Below are 16,588 nucleotides of genomic sequence, written 5' to 3'. Positions count from 1 at the left end.
ACAATGTTTAGCCACATTTGTAAATGCCAAACTTTCAACTCAAATATGAAGCACATTAGAAAATTACTTCATAACTTAAACCATGTAATTGAAATGTGCTCTCTAGACATAGATAAATACCCATGACTATTTACATCCACCCTGTTGAATATATCTACACTACAACAAATTTCATAAAATGTGATAAAAAATTTTCATTTTAGAAAATAAAAAATTCATCTTTAAAAATAAAAAAATATTCTTTAAAAATAAAAAAAATTGTCCTTAAAAGTCAAATATTTAGTGTCTAAATTGAATATTTGTTATAGTACTGTATAGAAAATAATTTGCGGGTTCTATTTTTGTTATTGAATTTGATCATACTTGTAAATTATTCAAAATTTTAAGTAATTTAAATATTATTTTATCGTTAATTTAAAATTAATTTAATATGATATCCCGATGCTATATTAAATAGTGAAAACTGGATACCGGAAAAGATAAGGTGAGCAAAGAATGTCCCTAAAGCAAGGAACTTTTGTTTATCATTCAGTTGGCGGCAGCCGTCATCCATTTATACAACATAAAAATAATATATATGAGAGTTAGCTTTAAAGCAAAGCCTATAGCCCTTCCTTCCCTTCTGACTTCTGTCTAAAATAAAATAACTAATGAGTGGAGACTCCAAAAATAACAGAGAATTGAAGAAACTTCCATATCAAGCAGTGACCTACACACTTCCACTACCACTACTATATTCTTTCTAGTTCAGGGAAAAACAGAAGCAACGCTAACTCTCGAAATTAATAAAATTGATAAAATATTATAATTAAAAAAAATATCTAAATTTAAGTCTTTATTATTTGTGAGTCTAATCATTGTATTTTAGATTTATCCATAAAACTAATATAAACAAAATTCCCGATTATTAAAAAAAACACGTTTTTAAATTTTTTTTTCTTTTTTTCGGTGTTTGTTAATAATAGTTATTATTGAAATAAATTCAAGATGCCAAGCCCTTGGAGCCATTAATTCACAAATTTATTCTCAGCCCCTTTCAACAGCCCACTTCACATCCAGACCCAAATATCCCGGCCCTCTATCCGCATGTGTGCTGTATTTTCGAAATTTTCTTAGTTTTTTTGGCAAGAATTTAAATAAATCCATCCATATAATCTAGAAAAAAGTTGTTTATATCGTTAAGCATATTAAAAGCATGTTACTTTAATTAATTCTCCAATTTTAGATTTAAGATCTCAGTAATAACCATAGACATTAATAAATATAGTTCATAATTATATATATTTGTATATGTCTAGAGATGTAAACAAGTTGAGCCAAGCGGAAAAAATCTTGTGCATGATTGAAATTTCAGGATCATATTGATATTTAATTAGAGCTATGTCATGAGCTCACACTCTCACTAAAACCAACCGACATCAAGTTTAAGTTGAAAAATATGAAAAATATTATGTATATATATATTTTTTGTATATAATTTGAATATACAGATAATGTGTCATTATATGATTGAATATCATTTTATCTTTAATTTAAAATTATCTAATCACATAATGATACATCATTTGTGTATCTAAATTATATACCCGAATATGTACATATAGCTTAACTAGAAAAACATGCTATTATAATGAGCAGGCCAATCCAAATGCCTTGGCATGGTTAGCTCTACAATTGAGCGGGCCAACAGTATCCAAAAAGTCTATTATCTGTGTCAATCGCCTGGTCTTAGTTAGCTTATATCAACAATCAAATAAACACAGCCTACATAATATCAATAAAATCTCAGTGCTAAGGATTTCACTGCCACCCAAACTGACTTGGTTAGCGTCAAGCAAATACAAAAAAGGTTATGACTGCTAGGACCATACTCATTTCAACTTTTCAACTATATCAGAAATCACTTTGTTCATGTCAAGATTCTTCATTGGTTTAAATGGTCGCTCCATGCCCTGCAAATTAGGCAGAGCAGAAATCAGACAACCCAAAACAACCTCAACACCAGTGTATCCAAATTAGTTAAGAACAGTAAACCAGCTAAAAATTAGATGCTCTTCATGGAAGTTTTACCAGAAGACTGATGAATGTTTCTCCACCTTCCTCGCGAATTTCAAAGCATCCCCTTCTTGGCTGTAAAAAAAATAAAACCAAATCAACTTCATAGGATATCAGTATAGAAACAAGAATACATCTTAATAGATTTCACAAAGTAGAGAATTCCTCGGCAGAGTTAAGAGGGTGGCTGCTAAGAGCCAGTGTGTCTTTTCCTACCCACAAGCATCTTTGTGTTTCTACTTTGCTTCTTTGTAATGGTAAGGAAAATCTATAACCGATAACCAATTTACCACAATTAAAACCAAAATTCTTGTAGGTACTTAATCGGAAGCTCTCACAAACATTACAGCAAATTTCTTTAACTAGAAAGAAACTGAATGAGAAAGGACACCATTTATTATCATTTGCCAACAGCATAATGCAATCAGTTCAGTTAAAGAATGTATACCTTCTCAGGATTCAGTAGCACTGTGATCCCCGCAACATCTTTCTCCAAACCATCTTTCACAAGATTAGCTCTCATCTTGAATGAATTGCACTGTTTGCTAAAATCAAGCAAAAAGTTTCTCAGAAAGGCTATTGTACAATGGAAGAAAAAGTTGTTATCCTCAGCATAGCAAGAGCATATTGCAAATATGAAGACAAACATTCTGGCAATGTTCCCACAGTTAGGTATCTAATATGTAAAGAAGTACATCTCATGGCACTAAAAACCCAAACCAAGAACAAAAATACAGTTTTAGAAAAATACCACTTCTCTAACTAATCACGGAAAAGTCCAAGGGCATCAACTAATGTTTGACACACAATACCATTAACGTTACACATTAAAAACTAAAACGTCACTCATTAAAAATAGTTTCATAAAGAACGCCAGACTGCCCTACCCTGACAGTACAATTTCCTTTTCTTTCAGAAAAAAATGATATCGTTGGCTTCAGGGTGTAAAGTAGTTCTGTGACATGGAGCACGATGATCAGAATCCACTAATGGTATAGTCACAGAACTTATTAGCTTGATCTTTTAATAGTCTTTCACAAAAACTACATATGGAAACGATATAACAGCAAGGAAAAAAGCCTAAGTAACTGTAAATAAACAAGAAATATAACACTGAATTCATCAGTTTCCCTCAAATTTTCCTTCATATCTTTTTCTCCTACAGAGTAATTTCACTTGTCTCGTTTTCCGCATCTATATAAGCAACCATACATAAAGAAAAAACAAGTGTGGAATCCTGGTATTATTTCCTCCATTTTCTTGGAAATTAAACAGAAAATTAAGACAAGAAATTGCTAAAAAAAAGGAAAGTTACCAGTGCTCAATCGCAATAGTCCTCTTCTTCGACTCATTGCCACCGGCTTCTTCCACCGGTTTCTCTTTATCAGAATCAGTCTCCTTACCTTTCACTCCTCCCTGCTTGCGCTTCGGAGCTGGTGTCGCTTTCTTAGCCCTGTTTTTGGGAAAATCGGCCTTGGCCAACTCAGTGGCCGACTCGTTCAAGTCCAAGTTGGCTCCGTGACTGGCGCTCCTAGTCATCCTCGTCGACGTCGTTACAGGCTTTGCTGCCGGTGCCTCTTCTCCTCCCTCGGCTTTTCTCTTCTTCGGCGCCATTCAACAACAAAAACAAATCTCCTCCTAAAAGCGCCAAACGGCAAACAAGTCTGACCGTCACAATTCGGTTTCTTTCAGGCTTTAATGTCCACCTAGTAGCACGTTACGGTTTGGTGACACAGTTTTTTTTTAAATATATATTTTATTGTGTTTTCCCGCGCTGCCATTTTATTGGTTGATTATTGAACGGACGGTGTGGATAGATTTGATTTACTGTGTGAAACTGTGAGGGATAATAAGAAGGTAAATCGTGGCCGTTGGTAGCTGGGCAACGAATGAATTTTGTCTAGTCAGACATTGCCAGCTAGCGCTGGGACGTGTGACTGTAAAAGGAGTCGATAAAGGGATTTGCAGGATCTCTTGAGCTAGTGCCCTTCCTATATAAATGTCTCTGGAATTGACAGAGACATTAAAGGTAACATTAATTTGACAAAATTATTAATAAATTATAAGTTAATTAAATTAATAGATATAAATAATTATTATATTTAATTAAAAATAATAAAATATTATTTTATTTGAATATTATATAATTATTTTAATTTTTTATATTGATTACAAATAAAATAAAATTTATTTTAAAAATTAATAAATAAAAATATAATTATAATAAAATTAAAATTATTTTGATATCTTTTAATATCAAAGTTATAATTGCTAATAAAATTGTTAACATATTAATATTATTAAAATATTTTATTATTAATAAACTAAATAAAATAATATTAATAATAAAAAATAAATTATTTAGAGTAATCTTTCACTTATTACCACTAACCAAAGACTCCCTAAGATTTTGGGCATTAATAAATTTTATATCAGTCCAATACGCGAGGTAGACTAAACAATAAATAGTGTAATTACAATATTACCCTCCAAATTCCTAAATATACTAATAGTTTTGGGGGTAATAACTTATATATATATATATATATATATATATATATATATATATACACACACACACATTATGTTAGTTTGTATTATTTATTTAATATAAATTATTAAATTAAATAATTAATACATAAATGATGAAAAACAAAAAATGCACTCATTTTTGTTTATAAACCAGACGTTCTATAGTGAAATTTTTAAGTACATAAAACAAACACGGCCCAATAATATGAAGGCCCAAATTTGATGACAACTGCTTCCCTATATTTCCCAAAGCCCAGCCAAGGCCTGGTGACCAAACAAGCTGATCTGCTTTTGTCATCAAAAGCCTAATCTGCTTAGTGAAGTGAACAGACACAGAAAATGTACAATTTGGCTATTTTATGTTCTATAATCTATACATGAGAGTTGAAGGAGCGGGTGCCAAACGGGGTTAATCCGACCAAAAATTAACTATGAAGAGCAAAAATGGCTACACTGTGGTGTAATTTAAGAGGAGTGTTAATCTATCAAGGGTTTCGGGAAAAAACGTTCTTGCAAATAGGTAACAAGGTCGCTTCGTTCCATTCCACAAGCAATGTTGGACTGTCTTTTCCTTCTAAAGCAGTGAATGAAATATAAATTAATAGAATTAGATATTTTTATATGAAAATAAATGTTGTGCAAACGAGATATGAACTTTGTACCTTTTCATTGCTCGTGACATGTACAGTTTCATCAATGGACTGCAATTCATAACAAAATGTTGTCAACACAGCAAGTATAACACATCCAAGGAAGAAAACAAGGAATGAGATGCTTTAACATACCGCAATACTCTTAAGGAGCTCAATTGTAACATCTTGAGCTCTGTATGCTTTTGGATGCCACCTTCCTTCAGACCAATCAACATGAGTCACTGACCAATTCGCAATTCCGCTCGGATCAATCATCTGAAGAACATAGATAGTACATGGAGTTGGTGACAAGGAAAATCAAGAGTTCAATATAGTTTTGCTTTCAAATGGATGAGCAGGGACACTGACATGAAATAGAGTTGGCAAATAGTGCTCTTCCGCATAGCAGTTTCTCCCATTCATATTAGGCTGAAAAAGTAAAAGCGAAAAAATAACAGCAAATAAGGGAAAATCACACAGATTCAAGACGAAAATTCTGCATATGCTACAAATACTGAAACTACAAAGCTAATGATAAAGTTACCTTGCAGTAAAGCTTGAATTTTGTGTAGAAAAGATTGTCCACCATAATTATAATAGCATGCTGCCGTTTCATGGAAAACCACTGAAACACAAATATGAATGAGCCTCAATCATGTCTGTGAGATGCAATTTCTTTGTCTAAGCAGAAAAATTGCCAAAGATAATTTCAAAAGAAGCAAAAAAAGTAGCATTTTTAATTTCTTCAGAAGAGATAAGCATATAAATCATTCTCCACGCTCCAGCATAGAAATACAGCCCAGCCTTCCTTGCACATAAAAGCAAGGGTAAAACGGCCAAAAAGAACTTTCCGACTTTAATACGCTGGCATGGATATCATATGCAAGTATGCCTAGATGAGAGGTGGTCAGACCAATCTAAACCTGTTATTAAGGTAAGATAGCAGTAAACACTTGGTATATAATTCATATGGTTAAAAACTGGCCAATATATATAGGAAATGGATTAGCCAACATTAAAAAATTCCATGTGAAAAAAAAAAATTGGTGATATATCCTGTATGGATACATACAAAATCAGAAGGCTTTATATGAAAGTCATATATAAATTTAAACCCTTTGTGGGCTACAACCAAGCTTAAACTTTTAATAGCAAGCAAATGTTAATAAGCTAAAAGATATACCTGAGAACCCTTCCGGAAATCCTTCTTTTCAACTTCAGGCAACATATGTTCTGAATACCTGCCATTTCCATGTGGACCAGGATCCTCAAAACTGGAGAAAGATAAAGAGTCAACCAGAAGCAAAAGTAATTTGAATATGAACTTTATAGAAACTTTACTAAACTTGTGATACTGATAATAAGCTAGCCAGGAAGAACTTGCTTAAGTTCATCAAGATGTTAAAAAAAGGCTTACTTTCACAACACATGGTCACTTACCAATCAATGTAACTAATATTTGTATACATCAGGTAGTTATACACATAGTCAAAGTTATGCAGCGGCACACAACTGAAAGAAATAAAAATTGAAAAGAATTAGACAAAATCACACTAGATAACAAGAAGCACAGATTCACACACAAGCAATAACAAGAAATATAAGTAAATTATTTACCTGTCAGACAGCAAGACAAATTGCTGGTTATCAGGATCCAGAAGCGCATGTGCCAAGAGTCTCTTCTCTGCTTCAAGCATGGAAATTTTACCCCGAGCCACCTAAAGGGAATTTGCCCATGGTATTAATTCAAATGTCTCATTTCATTAACAAAGAAGCATCAATATGAGAGTAGGAATTAAAAAATGATGTTGAGAATTATCCGCAGATCAAAACAGTCATTACGAATCCTGTCATTTAAAGATAATCTTCAAGCTTCCCAAGGATTCACATGTCAACTGTCAAGTGGATGAATATATAATTTTTTACAAGTAAATCATCTACACTTTCCATTTCTACAAAATAAATATACAAAAATTCCATCCATATAAGAGTGATTTCAAACAAAACTGTCATATGTCCTTTAACTTGTAATCTAGACCACATACTCATGTCATATACATCATAGCAAAAGACCATCATGCCAAGGCTACTTAAAAGTTATTAATGGTAACTCTGCATTGAAGTGAAATGTATGTTATAAGTCCATCTACATACCTTCTCACTATGAATGTCTCGGCCAACAAAGTAACGGCTCATGTGCACAGGTTTCTGACTAGAGGCATGTACATAAACAGAGAATCTGTCCTCATGGCCCTGTTTGAAGAGCATAAATAACATCATTTTGTATGCAAAGTAAAAATAAGCTTAAATAGCTAGAGAATAGCGCTCTTGTTGAATTTGAGGAAGACAAGAAGTGCATTTTATATCCTACAAGAAAAAAATCAGAAGTACAAAATACATATCTTAACTATAACCAAATAATTGCTGATTATTGGTTTTATCAACAAATTAGGAAGTGCGCAATTTTTGTTATACTGAAAATATGATCAAGCAACTAAATTTCAGTGGCAGTGTAAATTATTAAGGTAAGTATAAAACAATCCTCAATCTTAAATATTCGTATCAGCCATAAAGTTCCAAAACCCCACTTTAATGTGAAACCATGAGATTCGTCAGAGTTCATTGAGGAGCAGTCTAATGCGTACCCAAGCAATCATGAATCTAATGACTTCTTAAACTTATCTCATATCCACAAATTTAACAATCTCCCATGACCATAACGAGACATTTGATTATATAATATCTTAAACACTAGCCACTTGATGTTTAAAGAAACTTCAGATTTCCAAAGACAACCTATCTCATCTTTGGAACAAAATCGCTCAGTACACCACATTCACAAGCTTCATAAATGTAACTGAGTATCAGGATTGCTGTCCTGAACTGGTTGATATATAAGAATAATTTGCTATTCTAACCATCAAACTGTTAGGAGTTCAAGATAGAAATCTAAACTACTGTTAAGACAGATAAAACATACTCTAGAATTAAGAAGTCTCAGCATAAACTATTATATCAACCAAAAGATAATCCAACAAATACAACACGCCAATTTGGCAACCAGCATATATGTTCAATGTTATTAAAAGAGCATTTGTCAATTGACGCAAAGAAAAGAAACAAAAACAAATCCTTACTTGATAGAACTTTTCCCACAGCTTCTCAAAAGGTAAAGCCCCAGGAGTCATAAACAAGAAAGCAATTTTTGGGTTCTTCGACGGAGCAGGAGGTTTCTTCACAAGTTCATTCATTACAGCCCAAGCAATATTCTCATCATCAGTTAGTTCCCTAGCAGGAAAAGATAGAGGTTCATCGAGCACAGTTAGTTCCCTAGCAGGAGGAGATGGAGGTTGATCGAACATAGTACAATCCTTAGAAGAAAAGAAATAGCAAGCCGTGAAGCTTCTCGATGGGAAAACAACATAGGCCCCAATCAGAAAAAGAACAACCAATGAAACAAAGAAAATAATCCAAATTGGCCTCTTCAAATGCGCTCGTTGCTGCCGGGATCCAGACATGGCTAGAAGATCTCTTGTGGTCAAGGCCATGCAGGAGTTGTCTTCATTTACGCTAATTAGCACCGCAATCAAAACACATCTCTCAAGCTTACTACCAAGTACACTCTACCGTGAAAAGCGAGAAGAAAGAACACTATACCACTAGCAAGTTTAACAGCGACCAACTTCTATCACCATCACCAACAGCGAAAGAATCTGAAACGTTTAAAAAATTAACAAATAAATCACTGATTATGTCGAAGGAAATTTGAACTAAATACGAGCCAAATCCAAATTTATTCTACAATCAAACTAAACTACCACTCGTATTCTAAAATAACTTCAAAATCAAACGATTACAAAAACAAGTGGTAGTACGTAATCGGCTATACATTTCCGGCAAATCAATCGACGTTTACGATTCAATCAGAAGAGGAAACAGTACCTGTGACTAAACGAAGCTGATGATTAAGCTGAGATCAAGAGTTTCCGGAAAGATGATGTAAATTCAAATTAGAATCCTGATTAGAGGAATAAAGGAGTGATATTATTATTATTATTATTATTATAACAGTACAAGGCTTGACTTCAAGTTTAGAGTGGACCTGGATTCAACGTACAACACACTAGCTTCAGCAAAACGTTGTCTACGGCTAGTATGAAAGAAGATTCTGTATTTAAAACCGTAGTCCTACAGACAATTTGTACATTGTGTACCATCGGCCTCCCGTATTTTTCATAGTCAGCGTCACTTTCGGCAGTGGAAATTGAAGTGAAGGTGCACTTTTGAAAAGAGATTCTTTATGAAGTAATGCTGTAATTTACTTATTTCTCAATGTTTCAGACACAGACATTGAGAATCATCAGAGCTAGGCTTAAGCCCAATTGGACAAGGGCAAAACAAAACCCAGTGGAAGGATGCAATCTGCATAACAAAAATCTGCACGTGACAGGTATGAATCGGCAGTAGGGATGGCAACGGTGCGGGCAGGCCGTCTCCATGTTCGTAGGGAATATCAATCCCGTTTCCATTATGAAAATAAAAATGATTTTCCTTTTGCTCATTACAAAGAAAAATCTCTTCCCTACCTCCTTCTTATTACAAAGAAAAATCCCTTCCCTATCTCCTTCTTATTTTTATGAAAAAAAAATTCTTTGCTATACTCATAAAAAAAAACCTTCTTTTTATATTATTATAACATAATATAAATATATTAAATAATAAAATTAAAATCAATTTACTATTTCAAATATTATAAATATAATATTTGAACTATTTTAATACGTATAATAAAAACTTAAATAAATTTATAAACTATAAAATTATGTTAATATTTTAAGTAAATATATTAATATAAAATAGTAAAAACAAGGGTAGGGCGGCACAGTATTGAGAAGGGACATATGTATGCCTACCTTCAATTGTAACAATTTTTTTAATGGGAAATTATTAAAAATAGACAAAATTAAAGGGGTCAAAGCGAAATTGCCTAAAAAATTTAGGTTTAAGCAAAAATGCCCATATTTTGTGAAATGACGAAACTGCCCCCATATATAAAGTCAGCAAATTTTCACTGTACAAGCGATAGAAAATTCCAAAGCTTCCCATCTCCCACGGCAATCCCACGGCAAACGTCATTTTCGTCGATTTTCTTTCGCTCCGGCAACCGAAAATGGCAAATAAGGTTAGTATATCTCCCGTAATCTTTTTTGGATCAAGTTATTGTTGATATTATTGAGATTTGATTGAGAATTTTGGGTTTAAAATTTTAGGGTTTACAGTTTTAACAATGCTTAAAATGTGTCGATTTTTGGTTGTTTTTGTTGAATTGATTGAGGGGTTTTATGTTATACAATGTGTAGATTTGATTTATGTGAAAATTGGAGGTCGAAACGACCAAAAATTGGCCGAAATTGGCTGCCGAATGGATCGGCAGTCTGCCGTGGGAACGGAGTTTCCCACGACAGGACGAATTTTCCCACGGCAGTTGAATGGACAATGGGTTTGGGGGGGGGGGGGGGGTGTTGTAAACTGGCTTTTTTAACACATTGGGGTGTCGGGGAAATCCTTAGCCCACGTCGGGTTTTTTTGAAATTTCACAAGTTTTCCTCCTCCCACGTTAATCCCACGGCGAAGGTCATTTTTGTTGATTTTGAAGCTTCTCGACAACCGTAAATGGCAAAAAAGGTTAGAATATCTCCCGTAATCTTGTTTGGAGCAATTTATTGTTGATATAATTGAGATTTGATTGAGAATTTTGGGTTTGAAATTTTAGGGTTTACGTTTTGAATATTGCTTAAAATGTTTGGATTTTTGATTGTTTTTGTTGAATTGATTGAGAGGTTTTATGTTATACAATGTGTAGATTTGATTTATGTAAAAATCGGAGGTCGAAATGACCAAAAATTGGCCGAAATTGACTGCTGAATGGATCGGCAGTTCCCACGGCAGGACGAATTTTCCCACGGCAGGACGAATTTTCCCACGGCAGCTTGAAATAAAAAGTCCCTTTATAATGTAAAATATTCAAAAACCCCCCATATTTATCTTAAATTATTTTAACCCTTAATAGTGAGTGAGAAGAGTTATATAAATAAGGGAAAGGATAATTTTGGTATTTTAAAAAAAATCATAGGCATTTTTGCTTAGGAATAGTGATTTTGGGCATTTTGGCTTGAAAATAGTGATTTTGGGCATTTTTTGCTTAATGGGAGGGTTTTTTGGGCATTTTTTAAAATTTCCCTTTTTTAATCCACATCTCTATTTTCTTTTTTATTGCTATCGAAGACTCTTCTTTCCGATCAAATCGAAACGTATAAAATCAGACCAAAACTATCATTTCTAATCGACAGTCTTACTGCATGTGGGACTTGTTCTGATTTCACCGACGTGGCATCGGTCAATCAGTTGGATCCAAACATTTCACAAAGTCATCCGGTGAGTTATGATGTCGGTCGGGTCAAGTAAATCTGAAGCCTGATTGTTCGTATGATCTAGGCCTGGTCTATGGGAGTGGGTAAGTTTGAGGTGTGATTATTCAATTTCCTTAAACAGAATTTCGGCTTCAAATGGAATTGGATAAAAAATTGCCCATTAAATTATTGAGTTAAGTTTTGAAAATATGACAGAGAACGAAAATTCAATATGGATAAAGGTGTAGTAGTCAGTTTTTCAAAATTGCAGGGGAATATAGAGTGTTTTTATCGGTTTTTACAGTTACAGAACGAGTCTAAAATGGTCTGAAATCTGAAAAATTTTAATGAAACAGGCTATAAATCTGAATGGGTAGACTTAAAACTCAGATCCAATTTTTTTTTACCGATTAACCAAACCCGATTCTGATGGTGCATCGACAGCTATATGAGTATCCATTAACTTGTGCCTCAGCAATGCATTTGTTTGCTCCATCTCAATGGCATGTTACTTTTCTATACCGCTGCCATCTTCTGTTTCTGAGCCAAAAATATCAAAAGCTTCTGTTTCAAAATCCTCAAACTTGCATTCAACAGTTTCAGTTCCATGTGAGAAATGTCGAAGTAATTCATTGAGAAGTGTGAAGGCTGTTTCTATCTCAAACCCAGAATTGAGAACTGGTCCTGATGGTCTGGTTCAATCAAATTCTCTCCAAGGTCGGATCTTTATCAGAAAAAAAATCATCTTATTTGGCTTTTTTCCTTGTTTCAACATCAGGTCTCCATAACATGTTAAATGGTTTACATCACGGTTGTGCTCGTTACATCAGGAATGTTGAAATTAATGCATCTTGCTTTATTCGATAATTTCATCCTAACTGCTTCTTTGAAATACAAATTGGAGTAATTTTTGCAGAGTTTGATGCTTGTTTTTCCATTTTCATGGCCTAGAACCTACGCTATATTAACATCAAAATCAGAAGAAAATATGTTGAAATAATACGATCAGAAACAATTCCAATTGCAAAAATATGCTTCTAGTTGCCTGGGCCCTTAAATTATCCAGCTTCGTCAATCAAAACAGATAATTTTACAGCTATAGAAGCAACATCCAAAACCTGAACTCATGCATAACAATAGAAGAATGCAAAGGGTTGCTGTTGAACTGAACAAAGCTTCACTTTTTCTAATTCAGCAACAGAATCCAAATCACCCTGAATACAAATGGTAACAATAACCATCACAGCAACAGAGATGTATATCGGGCAAAAGAAGAAGAAAAATTTAGCCGGGGCCAACTTTAGGAATGTCATAATGCTCAGTTAAATTAGCGAGATATTGATTGAAGTCTTGAATCCGATCACGGTGCGATTTCGTGGCCAGTTTAGCCAACCTCTGGCTCTCAATTTTCTCCCAGTGTTGCAGATAACGCCTCTCTGATGGTGTGAGACGGTCATCCAAAATACCACCTGTTCTTTCCCATCAACAGAGTTATTATCAGTTTCAATTACATCACTATCAATATAATCTGTTGACGAAACCATCCTTTTCCCACCTAAAAACCTCCAAAGGGAAATCAAAATTTTAGAATTATTGAAAACTGAAATCAGCAATTCAAGGTAAGATTTTGGTTATGAATGTATGTATGTGTATGACGAACCTGTGATCTTGTGCTTCTTTTTCTTCTTGAAAATGCCTTCGCCCTTAACATCAAGGGCCTTCCCCTTCAGCTTCAGCTTCCCTTTAACGACGTTCTCGTATGCCGACTCCGACATCTTCTGAGGAAGATTGTTGAAGCTTCCCCATTTTGCATTATTAATTCATTGTATGGACGACGCAGACGGAGACTAGTAGGTTCTAGAACCAAATTTCATATCAGCGTCAAACGACACCGTTTTTAATAGTGATTTTCTGTAAAACCGAGTAAAATAGGGATAACTGATAATAGACGAACGGATTCCGTATGGTGACAAACTCTCTCTGTTCCAGCCCAATTGTTTGCGCCAAGAACTCCATTCCATCTCCCGGTAATTTCGCTCTGTAGAAGTATTAAAAATCAAGCTTAATCTTTTGTTTCTTTGGTTTGACTTTTGAAATATGGTGAAATTTCTCAGGTAAAGGATGTAAATACACAGGCCAATCGGTGGTAAACTATCTTCCTCCATTGGTTGCGTTTATGATTGACTTGTATGGTTCTTTATCGCTTGATTTAGATATAAATTTTGAGCAGAGAGCATTGCCTATACGTATATTGACGGTTGGGAAAAAGAGGTCAGCTGGTGTTCAGTTAATAGTGAATGAGTATCTTGGGAAGCTCAAACACTATTGCAGTGTTGATGATGTTCAAGTTCGATCCAATCCAAAAAATGCACGGTAGCCCGCTTTTCTTTGTGCTTCTTTAATTCAAAAATTGAAATTGCTATTGATTTATTTCGATTGAATTGTAGTGATGTCAGGACTCAGGTTGAGGATGAAGACGCAGCAATTGCGAACCTTATCAGCTCTGATGATTGGGTATAGTCCTAAACTTGGTTGTTTTCTGCTTCTAAAAGATGCAGTTTTTGGTAACAAGTTCTATTCTTTTTCATGTAATTGTAGGTTGTGATGTTGGATGAAAATGGAGTAGATATTGGTTCTGAACAGATGGCTCAAATGTTTGGGGATGCAGGAAATACAGTGAGTCATGCTTTCTCTTTAATTGTTTGAACAGTTTTTAATCTTCCATATGTTTAATTGTTTATGAATGGGTCTGATTTATAAAAATGGCATAAAGTCATAAGATGCTGTCTCTCATTTCACAAATTATATATGTACACGCAATTGCTACCTTTCTATTCTAACAAGAGATGTAGTTTAAGAGAATTTGAATTTGTAGATGCCCCCTGGAATCCTGTGCATATTTGTTTAAGATCTCTTTTAGGTACCATCTCTCAGGTTTTGATAGTATTGTAAAGCAAGTATTAGAATGGGAACAGAATATTTTTCAATATTTTTTTTTATTTGCTTGAGCTAATGATATGAATTTATACCCCTAGTTTTTCTCTAGTAATGATGAGTTCAGTTTGATGAACATATAGAGTGTTCTTGCTCTCCAACTTGTCAGTTTGCTTAATTTAAATGTGAATTAAAACTTAGATGTTCTGTTCTTTCAAAGGGAGCTTCAAGGCTAGCATTTTGCATTGGTGGACCTTATGGCCATGGACCAAAATTGAGAAAACGTGCTGACATTTCAATCAAGTTGTCTACGATGGTCTTAAATCATCAGATTGCATTAGTTATACTCGTGGAACAGCTTTATAGGTGAGAAGGGTAACCCATAATTTCATTTTATTGGATGATATAACTCGTTGTTTTTGAGTTCTATTAGCTAACATCTATTGCAGTAATAAAATGCTTGGGCTGCCAATCACATCTGCGCTAAAAGTGTTAAAAGCTTCCTTAGTATTACATCTGAATTTTGGTGTCTTCCTTTCACTGAACGTAGGTCCTATTGGAGTAAATGTAATCGTGAACAACAATTAAAGAGTCAATTCTTCTTGCCCAAACCCATCTAGGCTTGTTCATGCATTTACTTTTATGGCTGTGGTACTCAGTTTGTCAGGGGCCTCACAAAAGCTTCCTCTCAAGGGTTGCGTCATTTTCGAGTGTTGGTCTACTAGTTTTCATAATGTTATAATGTGATTCTTCACTTCCATTTGGTGATAAAATTACTAATTTCTGCACCGTACTGCATGTTTAAAGTGTCCATCACTGCCTCGCCCTCGTCTTTGTTACCCTCTACCACTATATTTGAACCTTAAGATTTTAGCTCTCATAGTCAAATGCATGATGATTCATGTTCATTTAAAGTAGAGATTTTAGCACAGAAATTCGAGTAAATTTTGCTCTTGTGCTAAGTTATTCAATGATATAAGTTTTATAATTAACTCTTTATGATTTAAACTACAGGTCATGGACTATTTTGAAAGGTCAAAAATACCATCATTAGGTATTTTACACTCATGATGAGGTATGTAACAAGTATCATATTTTCTACTACACTTTAGCTCACTAGTATTCAGCTTTTATTCACCAGATGAGTGTTCCTTGTCGATCAGGCTATAACAATTTTCAGCCAAAACATTTTCAAGATTGATTAAGCAGATTGCTGAAACCTGAATGGACTTGGTGTCAAGAGGCAGTCAGTCATCAGTTTCAGTTTGTTACCAAGGACCTCCTGCTACATTACATATGAAATATTATGTGTAGAATCAGATGATCAATGGAATTTTGCAAGTTCTGCGGCTTCACTTGTTGCAGAAGTTCTGGTTCTGGTAAAATCAATGTACTGAGATTAGCATCATCTGGTGTTCAGTCATAGCTGTGAGTATTCATGCTGTCTTCACATTTCATCTTTGTTGGCAAATTCATGTTTCGCTGGTCGAGATTAGAAGAAAAATCCATTGTTGCATCGAAGAGTTGCTGTGATGGATGTTCTCTATGATTTATATTAATCGCCTTGCAAAACAAATTCGAATTTATGAATACAACATGAAAGCAAATAGTACAAAGTTAAGCAGATAAAAATCCACTGAGCCAAATCAATCTCCTGTTGAACCACCAATAGGCCGGGAAAGTGCAACGTCAAAAACAATGTTCTCGTTTTCCTGTTAAAGGGGGTAAGGGTTAGATTTTGTTATTGAATCATTAATCTTTCAATATTTTTTATTAAAAGTATCAAAATTAAACTAAGCATCTTAATTATAAAATAAAATAAATAATTTTAATTATAGTTATTTGAGAAACTCAATAATAAATACCGTAAATTTGGTCGTTTTATAAAGAAATCTGAAATTTTGATTCTTTGATAATAGAATATAATAATTCGGACATTTCAATTGAAAAAATAAATTTCGATAGTTTAAATTTCGTTTTCTCAAATTGAAATAATAATGAGCAAATATATAGAAAGAGCTTAAA

At 34.0% G+C, this 16,588-nt stretch overlaps 4 protein-coding genes across 6 annotated transcripts; 1 reads left to right on the top strand and 3 right to left on the bottom strand.

Moving 5' to 3' along the window:
• Positions 1-1,599: 1,599 nt before the first annotated feature.
• LOC123201070 (selenoprotein H-like) lies at positions 1,600-4,027 on the bottom strand. Its single transcript, XM_044616521.1, has 4 exons — positions 3,371-4,027; positions 2,504-2,600; positions 2,071-2,130; positions 1,600-1,952 (listed from the first exon to the last, which is right to left on the bottom strand). Exons 1-4 carry the CDS (start codon positions 3,667-3,669, stop codon positions 1,872-1,874), a joined length of 537 nt encoding a protein of 178 aa, XP_044472456.1. The 5' UTR covers positions 3,670-4,027; the 3' UTR covers positions 1,600-1,871.
• Positions 4,028-4,701: 674 nt separating this feature from the next.
• On the bottom strand, positions 4,702-9,721 carry LOC123200091 (glycosyltransferase BC10-like). Of its 2 annotated transcripts, XM_044615201.1 has the most exons (12): positions 9,322-9,721; positions 9,162-9,237; positions 8,357-8,932; positions 7,374-7,472; positions 6,837-6,937; positions 6,660-6,731; positions 6,403-6,493; positions 5,764-5,844; positions 5,589-5,648; positions 5,373-5,495; positions 5,250-5,288; positions 4,702-5,161 (listed from the first exon to the last, which is right to left on the bottom strand). In XM_044615201.1, the coding sequence occupies exons 3-12, from the start codon at positions 8,765-8,767 to the stop codon at positions 5,036-5,038; spliced, it is 1,203 nt and encodes a 400-aa protein (XP_044471136.1). In that variant the 5' UTR covers positions 8,768-8,932; positions 9,162-9,237; positions 9,322-9,721; the 3' UTR covers positions 4,702-5,035. The 2 variants fall into 2 exon arrangements, with proteins under 2 accessions (XP_044471136.1, XP_044471137.1); XM_044615202.1 differs by lacking the exon at positions 9,322-9,721 and having other exon boundaries at positions 9,162-9,296.
• Positions 9,722-12,650: 2,929 nt separating this feature from the next.
• Positions 12,651-13,425, bottom strand: LOC123200340 (protein FAM32A-like). 2 transcript variants are annotated; one of them, XM_044615503.1, is made up of 2 exons: positions 13,290-13,425; positions 12,651-13,184 (listed from the first exon to the last, which is right to left on the bottom strand). In XM_044615503.1, the coding sequence occupies exons 1-2, from the start codon at positions 13,402-13,404 to the stop codon at positions 12,952-12,954; spliced, it is 348 nt and encodes a 115-aa protein (XP_044471438.1). In that variant the 5' UTR covers positions 13,405-13,425; the 3' UTR covers positions 12,651-12,951. The 2 variants fall into 2 exon arrangements, with proteins under 2 accessions (XP_044471438.1, XP_044471439.1); XM_044615504.1 differs by having other exon boundaries at positions 12,651-13,098.
• A 128-nt stretch (positions 13,426-13,553) lies between these two features.
• LOC123200339 (putative RNA methyltransferase At5g10620) lies at positions 13,554-16,086 on the top strand. Its single transcript, XM_044615502.1, has 8 exons — positions 13,554-13,656; positions 13,744-13,775; positions 13,860-14,002; positions 14,077-14,143; positions 14,228-14,305; positions 14,784-14,929; positions 15,578-15,638; positions 15,727-16,086. Exons 1-7 carry the CDS (start codon positions 13,593-13,595, stop codon positions 15,615-15,617), a joined length of 570 nt encoding a protein of 189 aa, XP_044471437.1. The 5' UTR covers positions 13,554-13,592; the 3' UTR covers positions 15,618-15,638; positions 15,727-16,086.
• Positions 16,087-16,588: the final 502 nt, after the last annotated feature.

The sequence above is a fragment of the Mangifera indica genome, chromosome 17, assembly GCF_011075055.1.
Source record: "Mangifera indica cultivar Alphonso chromosome 17, CATAS_Mindica_2.1, whole genome shotgun sequence".
In the NCBI taxonomy this organism is placed as follows: domain Eukaryota; kingdom Viridiplantae; phylum Streptophyta; class Magnoliopsida; order Sapindales; family Anacardiaceae; genus Mangifera; species Mangifera indica.
The sequence above is the reverse complement of the archived record's forward strand: the minus strand, read 5'-3'. Positions and strand labels throughout refer to the sequence as shown.